Source organism: Zeus faber, assembly GCF_960531495.2.
Source record: "Zeus faber genome assembly, chromosome: 2".
In the NCBI taxonomy this organism is placed as follows: domain Eukaryota; kingdom Metazoa; phylum Chordata; class Actinopteri; order Zeiformes; family Zeidae; genus Zeus; species Zeus faber.
This window is the reverse complement of record NC_137189.1, coordinates 43,654,780-43,666,769: the sequence shown is the minus strand read 5'-3', so window position 1 is coordinate 43,666,769 and position 11,990 is coordinate 43,654,780. Positions and strand designations below refer to the sequence as shown.

General features: G+C 46.1%; 1 protein-coding gene across 1 annotated transcript in view; it reads right to left on the bottom strand.

The window, feature by feature from the left end:
* Positions 1 to 1,255: 1,255 nt before the first annotated feature.
* The window catches only part of tns1a (tensin 1a), a gene marked incomplete at its 5' end in the record, with an annotated part of 114,976 nt that continues 104,241 nt past the window's right edge, over positions 1,256 to 11,990 (bottom strand). The window contains 12 exons of the mRNA XM_080023923.1: positions 1,256 to 3,121; positions 4,132 to 4,161; positions 4,287 to 4,355; positions 4,892 to 5,060; positions 5,985 to 6,014; positions 6,875 to 6,946; positions 7,268 to 7,345; positions 7,506 to 7,595; positions 8,102 to 8,230; positions 8,584 to 8,670; positions 9,386 to 9,879; positions 10,709 to 10,781. Coding sequence (XP_079880049.1) covers positions 2,992 to 3,121; positions 4,132 to 4,161; positions 4,287 to 4,355; positions 4,892 to 5,060; positions 5,985 to 6,014; positions 6,875 to 6,946; positions 7,268 to 7,345; positions 7,506 to 7,595; positions 8,102 to 8,230; positions 8,584 to 8,670; positions 9,386 to 9,879; positions 10,709 to 10,781 — 1,451 coding nt within the window. The 3' untranslated portion in view covers positions 1,256 to 2,991. The remainder of the gene's footprint in view (positions 3,122 to 4,131; positions 4,162 to 4,286; positions 4,356 to 4,891; positions 5,061 to 5,984; positions 6,015 to 6,874; positions 6,947 to 7,267; positions 7,346 to 7,505; positions 7,596 to 8,101; positions 8,231 to 8,583; positions 8,671 to 9,385; positions 9,880 to 10,708; positions 10,782 to 11,990) is intronic.

Below are 11,990 nucleotides of genomic sequence, written 5' to 3'. Positions count from 1 at the left end.
CATGGATGTTTTCTCCTATGGACGTAAAAAGCGACATGCATCTAGGACAGCATAGGCGGCTCGTGTTTGAATTCTTTGGCAAAATTATAACTGGAACTGGAAATGGGGTCCACGCGCCGCTTCGGACCACGCGGGAGGGTTGCGCGCACGTCACTTCCCCGACGCTGGGAAAGGAAAACGGAGGGAGGCTGCAAATAAAAACGGGGAAAGGACGGAACCCTCGGGGGCTTCCACCCAATACAAACATACCCTCCGGATGAAAGGAACGTCACGAACAAACCTTCAGCAAAAGTTGTCACCGAGCAAAGCTGTTGTCACTGTGCTTCTCCCAGAGTTGGACTCTTTTCCTCCGCCGTCCTTAAAACTAATCTGGGAAGTCGACGACTCCAACTCCCGCTGGGCGGCGGAGCGGGAAGTGACATGGACTGCAACCCTCCCATTGCATTTGTGGTTTTGGCTTTTTCAAAACATTTTCAACGCCTCCTTGATGTCAATGAACTTGTATCCTAAAAAAAGTCACAATCTCGTTTCATGTTAAAAAAAAATGATAAAAATAAAATTAAAAGTACTTGTTTGAAATCCCGTTCGATTGCCCCCATCCAAGCGATGCGCGCCGGGCGTCTCTCTCTCTGAAGAGGATGCAACAAAAACTAAAAGATAAAGTTGATGAGCCGACAAAAAAAAAAATAAAAAAAATACAAACATATACATGTACAAAGTAATGTACACCATATATTCAAACACATTTCAAAATCTGCCAGACTTTGAAATCATTAGCCAAAATAAGTATATATATTTTTCTTCTCAGCCCATGAGGGAACTTCATTATCTAGACTGTACAATATATGTATATATGTGTAACCATGAGGAACCGATGCAACAAAAATAAATATTTTTTTTCCCGCTATGTCACCTTTCAAAGTCGTATATCTATGTACATTTGTATCAATAGCTGTCTCCGTAGCTTATTATGAATGTAAGAGCGTGTGTTTTCGAAGCAGGCGTTTGCACAGTGTGACACTTTGTCCTCCTTAAGTATTTAAGCTTTTTTTTTCCCCGTCCCGTTTGTTTTGTTTTTTTTGTTGTTTTTTTTTTAATCATCCTTTTGCCATAAAAAGTATCTAAATGTAAATTTCCCACGACATGGCGACGTCACTGGATCCGTAAACAAAGACACGAACGCCCTTGATAGGATGAGAGGTAACCATGGCGACAAGAACGACAACAAACCCCCGCCCGCCCCACTCCACCCCCGATGAAACAAACCGGTCAAACCATGAACCATGAAGAAGAAAGAGCGGTCAAAATATTGCATCTCACCACCGTGTGACTACTTCACCAATGTTTTTGGGTTTTTTTTTCCTAACTCTTTTTTTTTTTTTTTTTTTTCGCTTCTTCTCGTTTTTTTTTTTGTTTCGTTTCGTTTTCTCTTTTAACGTTTTCGGACTAGAAAAAAAAGAAATTGTTCTCGACGTTTCATGCAGTCTCTGACAAGCCGGTGCGCTCGACTTTAAGGATCAATGTCTTTGTTGCACAGAACTATGATTTTTTTCTTTTTAAGGGGGGGGGGGGGTCAAGGAGGTCAAAGGTCGCTAGGTGGTGGTGATGGTGGTGGGGGGAGGTGCGGGGCGGGTTTTTTTTCGGACTACAACATGCAGAACAGTGCATAGGTCCAGCATATGAGGGTTGGGGGGTGGGGGGGTGGGGGGCAGTCCCTTGGCATTCTCCAGTGTGTGTGTGTTTTCGTGGCAGCGTCCATGATCTCGCGCAGCAGCGAAGCAGTTCATTGTGACGGGTGCGAGCCCAAGCCCGACTCCAAGGCGCCTCCTCGTGGACGGGAGAGCTCCGCTGAAACAAACGACAAAAAAAAAAAAAACAACCCCCGAAAACAATCTTCCATTGGGATCCATCTGAGACGCGGGGGAAGGGGGTGTCCAGCGTCCGGGGTCGGGGGGAGTCAGGCTCGTGGGGGCGGGGCGGGTGAGGTTGGGTGGGGCGGGTGAGGTTGATCTGCTGTGCCGAGATCACATACGTTTTGTTCTTGTTGGATTATTTTTTATTTTTTTCACTGCAGAGCCCTTTTCCACCTGCCCAAGCGCGCACGCACACACACACACACACACACACACACACACACACACACACACACACACACACACACACACACACACACACCAGGCCCAAATATAGCCGCTCCGGGGGGGGGGGGGGGGGGTTTCCACTAATGACTATCGCTAATGACTCTGTGGAAGGTCAAGGAACCGAGCTTAAAGATCAAGTTAACATGCATAAGGTCTTCAAGAGTCCAGACACTTTGTTTTACAACGAGCCGTCAAGGCATTCTCTTTTTTTTTTGTTTTTTCTCGCTCACCCTCCCGCTCTTTTGTTTGTTTGTTTTTCTTTTTACCTTCAGAGGAAGGTTCATGATAAACTGTGTTTTCCTTTTTTTTTTCTTTTTTTTTTTTTTTCCTTTCCTGTTCAACAGTGAAATTTTGAACCTTTTAAAATGAAAAGGAAACCGGGTAATGGCTTACTTCGACGACTTTGTACGTCCACATTTCGTAGCTACCTTTGGTAAATCAGACGCAAACAAAAACAAAAAAAACTAAAAAAACAGCCCATCGTGAAAATGTTCTCGTACTTTCTCGTTCCTCATCCAAACTTCATCTTCTTGTTTTGCCTTCGTGCATATAAATTTTCTTCCTCTGAGTTCGTCACGTCCGCAACTCCAAACGTCACATCCTCCGCCGTCCATCAAATACAAAACTCTGGCATCAGCGGAACAAACGTGTAAAGAGAAAAAACAGCAACGCAGAAATAGGCAGAATCTGAAAAAATAAAATAAAATCAGACGTCCTTAGATCCAGGTGAAGAACACACCCGTTAAAAAAAAAAAAAAAAAAAAAAGGAAAGAAATATCAAAAACGACGGCGGTTGCGTCTTCTGCGTGTCGCTCTTCTTTTTCTTTTTTCTTTTTTTTTATTTTTTATTTCACCGCTTCATCATTTTGGAAACGAAGTTGACAATGGCCGAGGCGGGCTGGTCGGCGTCCAGCTCGGCGAACAGGTGGCTCACGTTGTCCGTCGTGCTTCCCTGTTTCCTCGCCACAAAGCCAAAGAGCCTGCAACGAAATTAGGATGAGGAAACGGTTCATTGACAGATGAACCGAGGACCGAGGTCCCTGCTGTGAAGGTTGACTTCCAATGAACGGAAAACAATGCGTAGTTTGCAGAGATAGCTCTGTCGGACAACTTGACAGCGCCACACATTTCTACGCCCTTATTTGGTCGGCCCATTTAAGCAGCCAGTCGCTCCTCCCTCATATGTACAGTATATATTTCATTGAGTATGCCTAGGTTGAGGGGTGATGAGCAGCCGAGCCCAGACGCCAAATGCAAACAAAAACCTTAAAGTTAAAAACCTGAAACTTTTCCTGTGACATTGAATTTGGAATTTTCTAATATCAACGGCAGTTTCTTATTCATAAAGTTGTTCATGTGATCACAAATCCTGTTGAGTATTCAGACACCAGTAGCGTAGGGGAGAATATACACGTTTATCTTTAGTAGTCTTTATCATCAGGTTTATTGAACATTACCAACTCTTCATTGTTTATTTTTGGGTTAACTATTATGGGTTAGTTTTTTTTATTGTTCATTCCTTTGGCTCATAGGGCAGGGTTGCTTATCTATCTTCTAGTTGGTGTTAAGGCTTTTTGTAAAATCGTTCTCGTTTATATTTTTTAGGACATTTTCATATTTTTTTGTTCATTTTAAGGCTTATGTTTATTGTTTATCAATGTGTTTATTGTAAAATGCCATATTTTTACTGCTTAGGTTTATTGTATGGGCCAACACCTTTTCTATCTTCTTGTCAATATTTAGGTTTATTGTATATTGCCTTATCAATGATCCATCCAAACAGCACGGCAACCCCATCTCTGGCTATTTACAAAGCCCGGGTTCTAAAAATTAAATAAACCAAACAAAACGAAATACAACTACCGTCTTTCAAGCTGTGTGACTGTGCTGATGTTATTTGTTTTTTATTGAGGGCTTTGCTGGCGTTGACTGTGATGTACAGTGGGCAGTCATCAGCAAACACGGAACAGTATCTACGCTTCAAACTCACCTCACAGAGCCTCCTCCTTCTTTGCCCCATCTGTTGAAAAAGAGAGAGAAAGGAGGTTGTCCTTTAAATCAACCAATCCATTCCCCGAGCGCCCCTTTTAGCCCGCGAGCTCTCAAACTAGATTAAAAGATTTTTAAGACGCAATTCAGACTTACTTCCGGTCCTGTGGGTCGATGTCGCAGAAGGTTACCGTGGTGATGGGGTAGTGCCGTCGGAAGAAGAGCCTGCAGGTGATGGGATGCAAGACTGACACTGAGAGAGAGTTTGACGTGTGTGTGTAATGCTACACAGCCTAAAGCCCAGACGCCACCAAACAGTCCCCATAAGCTTTAAAGGGCAGGTTCCGTCTTGTTCGACTCAGGCTTTATTAAAATGTCGATTCCCGTCATTGATAACTGTTCAAAGCACAACCTTGCTGAATGAAACTTACCACTCTGCTGCAGCTTCTCACAGTTTTTGAATGCAGTTCAACGTGGCAAATATTTAAGCCTTTAAAAACCGCCAAAGGACGTCACATTTGTCGCAGTACATCGAAAGTGTGACATTGGCTCCTGTACAATAGGTTGCCCTTGGGAAGCAGCCTTCCTGCTCCTAATCTCTTACATTGGTGTGGATGCAGCTGAAAGAGATTTCGGGAAGTGCAAAAGAGTCGATAAAACCGTGCCATGACCATTTTGTTTTCGGGCACACGTAAGAGGTGGGTTGAAAAACAGAGAACCTGTCCATTCAGACAAAGGCTTAAAAAAAGGCAGCTACTCACTTCCTCTGGCTGTCTGTGAGGGTGATGCCTTGCGGCGTGACTTTGAAGTGGACGGTGGTCGCGGCGGGCAGAGGGTTGGTGGACATGGTCTGGCCGATGGCCTTGGCGACGGCCTGCGGCCCCGTGAGAGACTCCATGTCCACAGAGTTGATGTACAGGACGTTGCACGCTGGAAGAACGAACAAATAGAGGCATGAGCGACGGTGGGGAGCTAGCAAATTGGGGATCAGCAGATTGAAGGTGCGATGCGGCGAGGACTTCACAGCCTACATGTTATGTCACCATGCGCCACGCCGCAGCTGCAGTATATACGATGGAGCATGGAAGTCAAGCTTTACCTCGCAGGAAAGCTTCAGCAGCGCATTATGGGGGGGGTTATCCAACCAATACGTCACTCTTGATAAACATGCATTGGTGCTTTGTTTTGGACCTTTGGAATTGATGCCAGCTCCCACCGGACAAGACCTTTTGCAAAAGAGTGATTGGCCTCATGATCCACCAGTCGGTGCTGAGCAAACTAGTTGCTACACAATATTTCTTTCCTCCGACACCAAGCCGAAAAGAAGAGTATTTGGTAACTAACAATACTAGTAATACGGCTAATGGCTGCTGTTGGGGGACTTGTAATACCGACGCGGGCTATCCCGAACATCGGGAAAGCGATTATATTTGCTGAGATTGTACAGGAATTAAGGGAGGTGGGACTTGCCGCCATTCTGTAATCGGTCAATCGTACTAAATACTCTTTCCGCAAAAATCCAAAACGTTGCCTCTCTCTCCGCAGCGCAAGTGAAAGGGGTAAAAGTGTTCCAAAATAATCTTTGGGCCCAGAAACTCTCTCGCTGACTTGACGCCGTTTGACCACAAGGGGGGCGCCAGTTGCTGGGCAGCCTCACAGTTGGTCCTCAGAGAGCAGCACGTCTCTGAGATTCGTCTCGGTGACTCAAGCTTTGAAATGGGTATGGTTGTGTTGCAAACAAGTGTCTGTTGTGAGATGGCGTTTGTAAGTTTTCACACTCGCAATTGTCCGCGGGACAATGTGCGCTAGCTAGTTGAGTGGACACAGCAGGGTTAGCGGAGTCAGAGTATTTACCGTGATCGTCCTCAGGAGCCTTCTGAGCGACTGCAATACAAGGAGGACAGGGGGTGAGCAGAGCACTCGCCAACCGCGCTGGCCAACCTCACACCAAGACCCCATCTGAAGCTGTGCGTTTATTTGCTGAATATAATATCATATTAACCATGTTTGATATGATATTACATTCAGCAAACATACTGATAAACATGTTTAACAGTTGTCTGGTGTGAGGTCGACGTTAAATCTGGTGCAGCACCAGAAGCACCGTGTGGATTTGTGGAACCATTACCGCCGTGTGCGTTCACACTGCAAGACGATAAGACCTTTGAGTCACAGTCTATTTCAACAATAGGGCTTGGAAAAAAATTGACGAGAGAAAGTTAAGAGAGGGGATTTTGGAGAAGGCGCGGTGGAAAAATTGCTGTGGTGGACAAGTTATCGGCAGTACATCAACATCAAGCACTTAAGAACCTTCAGCAAGAACATATACTCTGGGTCTGGGTGGCTGGTTGGGGCGGAGGGAACTCATGGTTCTCGGATGGTTCTTTCCTGGTTCTTGGCTTTATGTGAACTTCAGTTTGGAGCAGAACTTGGGACGGGATCGATGATCAAGCTCTATCACGTAGAACTTTACTCAAAGATATCGCTTAAGGTACATATTCTTGGTACAGCTTCCAGACCCAAACATCCTTCAGTTGGCTATGTGTTGCTTGCTTGGTTCTGGGTCAAGGTTAACTTAGGGTGAAGACGAGATAAGGTGCACTGCACTGTACTGTGTAGCGCCTGTTTTGAGGATTAAAAATGATTTGTGCCGTGGGGATGGAAAACGATGAGGGTATATAAATCACATACAAGGCACTGCTATGTCTGTATTCAATCATTCTTTTAGTTTTAAAAATCCCCACCTGCTCCTTGTTTCAGAAATTCAACGACGGGATCAGTGGGCGTGGCAAGTTCTAGAGCCTCCTCGTTTGGATCTGGCGAGGAGAAGATGAGGAGGGGGAGGAGGAGGAGGAGGAGGAGGAGGAGAGGAAGAGGTGCGAGACAGGAGGAGAGGAGAGGACACGGGATGAGGAAACGAGGAACCAATCAAAGGAAAGAAAACCTAACTTACGTTGTTCAAAGGGATTGTAAAAACTGACGGAGTGGACATTGCGGCCGTATCGGCTACTCACTGCTCTTGTTTTTAACCATTTAACCATTGTTAGCAAAACAAGTAAACTTTTAGCACGTGACTAATTTTACTGATTGCTGTTAAAGTGAAATAAAGGGATACAGTGGGAAAGTGATACCGATACCTTTCGTGGGAATCATCAGCTTGCAGGGCAGAGCCAGCGGCGTCATGGAGTGCTGGTACACCAGTGCAGACAGACAGCCTACACACACACACACACACACACACACACACACACACACACACACACACACACACACACACACACACACACACACACGCACACTCAAATATAAGTACAACTCTGTTCAATTAGCGGACTGTCCCTTTAGGTCCATTTCAAAACTAAATGATCCACCAACCAAAGTAGGGTTCGTTAGGGCAGCCCTTCAGGCGCACGCCCTTCGAGCTGGTCTCGATCAGGAAGTGCCTCACCAGCTCGTTGGTGATGTCTGGAATGACATACGGTATGCATGTTTCAAGGCCAAAGATTTCAAGGTGTCAATGTTTCCCCCAGCGCAACATGGGAATGAAAATGGGAATGCATCGCTTTTTCGCGAGACAGGAGCCTAACTTTTTCAATAAGCTCTGCTATTTTACTGCAAATAGAACGTTTTGAATGTTTTGTTCAGCGGTATTAGCCTACGCTATGGCAGTTGAGACGATGCTTCAACGGATGATCGTTTAAGTCTGAATTTCTTCCGTTTTCATGGAAGAGAGATCAAGGTTCACAGGCCGTACAGGACGTTCTGACATTATAGTCATGGATTTTGTTACAATTCATATCCGAGCGGAAATTTGCGTTCGTCCCCCTCGAATCATTCAAGGCCTGGCGACCCCCTTTTTGAGCTCTCCGATGCCCACCCGCGGGGGTGGGGCGCCCTAGGGGTGGGAAACCCCGGAGTATTTGTAAGAAGAGGGATAAAGGGAAGTGAGTGTTGTCAACATGTTGCTCCACCTTTCTTGTTGTGCTGGACGGTGGGAGGGGGGCAGGCCACCTTCATGGCCAGGCCGTACGCCCCACGGAAGGAGTGGCTGTCACGGATCACAAATGCCCCGGGCTCCCGGTCCTTCAGCAGGTTGATGGCTGGAGCAAAGAGGAGGAAGAGGAGGAGGTGAAGAAGAAGAAGATGAAGAAGAAGAAGTTGATGATGATGATGATGATGATGATGATGATGATGTATAAGGGAATGTCAAAGGAAGAGGAGGAGATTAAAAAAAAAACATATAAAAGACCAGGAGCAACCAGGAGCAGATCCACAGAATGGGAGAGAGAAGATGGGTGAGAAGAGGGTAGGACTTTACTTCTTGAGTCTCGATTCAGAGCAACTTGCGGGATGGTCCGATTCCAAAAGTAGTTATTATTATTATTATTTTTTTCTCCACAAGATAAAGAGCATTCTGCTGAACTGGGGGGTGGGGGTAGCAGGGGTTACCCACCTTGCTCTCTGGAGATGTCCGACTTGTACCAGAACTTGGACGTGTCTTGCACAAACTTGACGTTCATCTTGATGTCAGGGTAGCCGTCTGCAGGAAGAACACCAAAACACATTTCAATCCCTCCGCACGCTGAGGTCACCATGACCGTAGTGGTTTGTTTGGTTGCTTCATATTTTTTAAATGCTGTGGTTTTACTTGTATTCTCTTGTACTGTACGTGTACTGGCTGTGTGTGTGAACCCAGGGTTGACTAGAAAAAAAAAAGCAGGGTGTAAAAGCTGTTGTTCTCAACCTTTTTTTTGAACCTATACGCTCCTGTTTTGGAGAATGACAATGATAACAAGTGTGACAACAATAACAACAGTTAAAGGGGGAAAAAGGTTGTCACACACATCGTATGTGTTACAATTCACATTTAGACCAATAAGCAACAGATTGAGGCTAAATAAGGACTTTCTAAACTGACATCGCTAGTCAAAGTGCAGATATTCCATATCCCATAATATGCGATATGGAACTGTTTCCTTATATTATAAGGAAACAGTAGCAAGTGAATTTGAGTATCACATCGGCTACTTTTATTTTTTATTATTATTATTATTGTTAATATTATTATTTATTTCTTTCTTTATTTTTTGTATCACATTGGCTACTTTTATTATGTAATAGAGCATGGAGGGTCACCTTCAAATGGATGACATAGACATTATGATATACTTCAAGCCTATGTATATACTGTAACTTAATTTTTTGTTACAGATACAACAATAAAATATTAATATATGGGTCGACAGTTCTCTCACCATAGATGGAGAACTTGGAGAGGTCGCTGGGCGTGTTGGGCACGTTGGAGGGGCTGTTCCCCCTGTCGTCCTCGGGGCTGGATGGGGTCTTCTTGTTATCCAGCTTGCCATAGGACAGAGACCCCCCATTGGGCCTCTCCGCCGCCCCCTCCCCGGGGAAGCCCCTCTTCTCGGGCAGCTGGGGGGAGATGGGGAAGGTGGGCGTGGAGGGGGGAGGCGGGGCGCTCCCCTGGCCGCCCCTGGCGCTCCGGCCGACCAGGGGGCTGGCGGGGACGGCGTCCCTGTTGGCGTTGACCGTCTGGGGCGGCGGGTGCCGTCCTGGTGCCGGGCTGGTCTGGCTGCCCAGGCGCCGCTGGAGGGCCGGGCTGGGAGGCGTGTTGGTGGCCACTGTGCGGTGCAGCGTGTTGGGGCTGCCGGGGACCGTGTGCACCCCCATGATGTTGACCTGGTCGCCCGCTGGGGGGCCGCTGTCCGAGGACACCATCCTCCTCCGACTGTGGAGAGAAAAAAAGCGAATTACATCCAGGCGATGATTTCAGCTGTCGAGGTTATTTTGTTATCTTGGAGATATTTCCATTTTGTGGAGAAGAATTGAAAGAACAGAACTGGGGTCCATGGCCCCCTAGGGCCCCCCCTGAGAATTGCAGGGTATTCTTTTTTTGGAGCTTGTAAAGTTCAGGGAAAACTGTTGGGTTTACATATGCTATATTATACTTATTATTATATTATATGATACTATAATTTGTCATTTGTAGAAAAAACCCAAGCCCTGACCTTGTAAACCCAACGTGGACCCCAACTGTTGAAGTTCATGGTTTTGTTTCTTCTCATCATAACACTCAGAATTATACTAAGTTTGAGTTCAAGCCACTAATTCAGTGTTTGTGGACATGGGGTCCTTTGAGCTGTTCCAGGGATCCCCAGCGAAATGATTAATTGTTAAGTTCTCCATTATTTCATTTACAAGACGTTAGCACAATTAGAGAATGTACAATAATGACTGTTGTGGTCACAATTTCACCGTTATCTCCATAACTGGAGTATAGACACTAAATAATATCCGACAATAAAAATCGTCTCAGATTGAGGTCCCACAGACTAAATCTTATCAAATGGTGTCTGTGGCCTAATGCGTATCAAGTTGAGGTTTACCCTTGATATGGTAAAGGCTGATAATCACAGAGCTAATGGATCCACCAAATTTAAGAGCATAATTTCCAATGTTGCATGAGATAAAGCTGAACCGGAATTTGTTGGGGAGACGACTGGCTACAATGAATTTCCCACCCAGGCCATTTAAAAAAAAAAAAAAAGTGTGCTTACCTCTCAGGGCTTTGGGTGGAGGAGAGAGGGGAGCATAGCGGCAGAGCTCTGGAGTCCGAAAAACCATGCGCATCTGAGAGAGAGAGAGAGAGAGACACACACACACACACACACACACACACACACACACACACACAAACACACACAAATACTGATGACTAACCTAAACTCAACAGGATGCATTTGTGGCGTCGTTGTTGAAATGCATGCTGGGAGATCTGGGACGGTCCAGTTATGTCCTTAATTAGCGAATGTAGATTCTTGATGGATCCAGACATGGACGGATGGGAGCTCTCTAGCAGCGACACCCGGGACTTAAGGGATTTAGGCCTAAAGTGCAACAGCTTTGCATTGAGTCCCAAAACAGGATAAGGAATAAAGTTACAAAGTGGGTCAAGGTGGAAGCACAAAGGATTCTGGGTAAGCTGCGGGTCGTGCTTTGCGTGGCCTCTTACCGCGTTCTGCATCACTAGACTCACAGTCTGACGGTGGGAAACAGACGGAGGAGGACGAAGAGGAGAAGAAGGAGAGAGGGAAGAGAGGGATGACATAATTGAGCGCGAAGCAAAAAGTGAGGGCGGAGCGTCGTGTGTGGACAGACGTAAACAGCCGTTTCAGCCACCAGATCGCGGCTTTGTGGTTTAGAAAAGCTGACATTTTCATACAGATGCCGCTACAGGGCTCACTCTGCCATTCCAATAAGCATGTTTTTTTTGGGGGATCGGGCTTGTTGTTCCAGCACATTTAAACAGATGCCCGGTCGGATCGGACCCTAACCCCGCCCATCCACATGATGTAGAAGAAAACGGGATTCATCAGACCAGGCCACCTTCTTCCACTGCTCCATGCTCCAGTTCTGACGCCCACATGTCCATTGTAGGCGCTTTTGGCGGTGGACAGGGGTCAGCATGGACACTCTGATACGCAGCAAGCTGTGATGCACTGTGTGTTCTGACACCTGACACATCACAGCAGCATTAACACTCAGAGCAATTTGTGCTACAACAGCTCTTCTGTGGGATCGGAGCAGATGAGCTAGACTTCGCTCCCCACTGGCATCAATGAGCTCATGGGCGCCCATGTCCCTGTCACTGGTTCACCCGTTGTCCTTCCTTGGACCACGTTTGGTAGGTACTAACCCCTGCATACCAGGAACACCTCACAAGACCTGTCGTTTTGGAGATGCTCTGACCCAGTGGTCTGGCCATCACAATGTGGTCCTTGTCAAAGTGGCTCAGATCCTTATGCTTGCCCATTTTTCCTGCTTCCAACACATCAACTT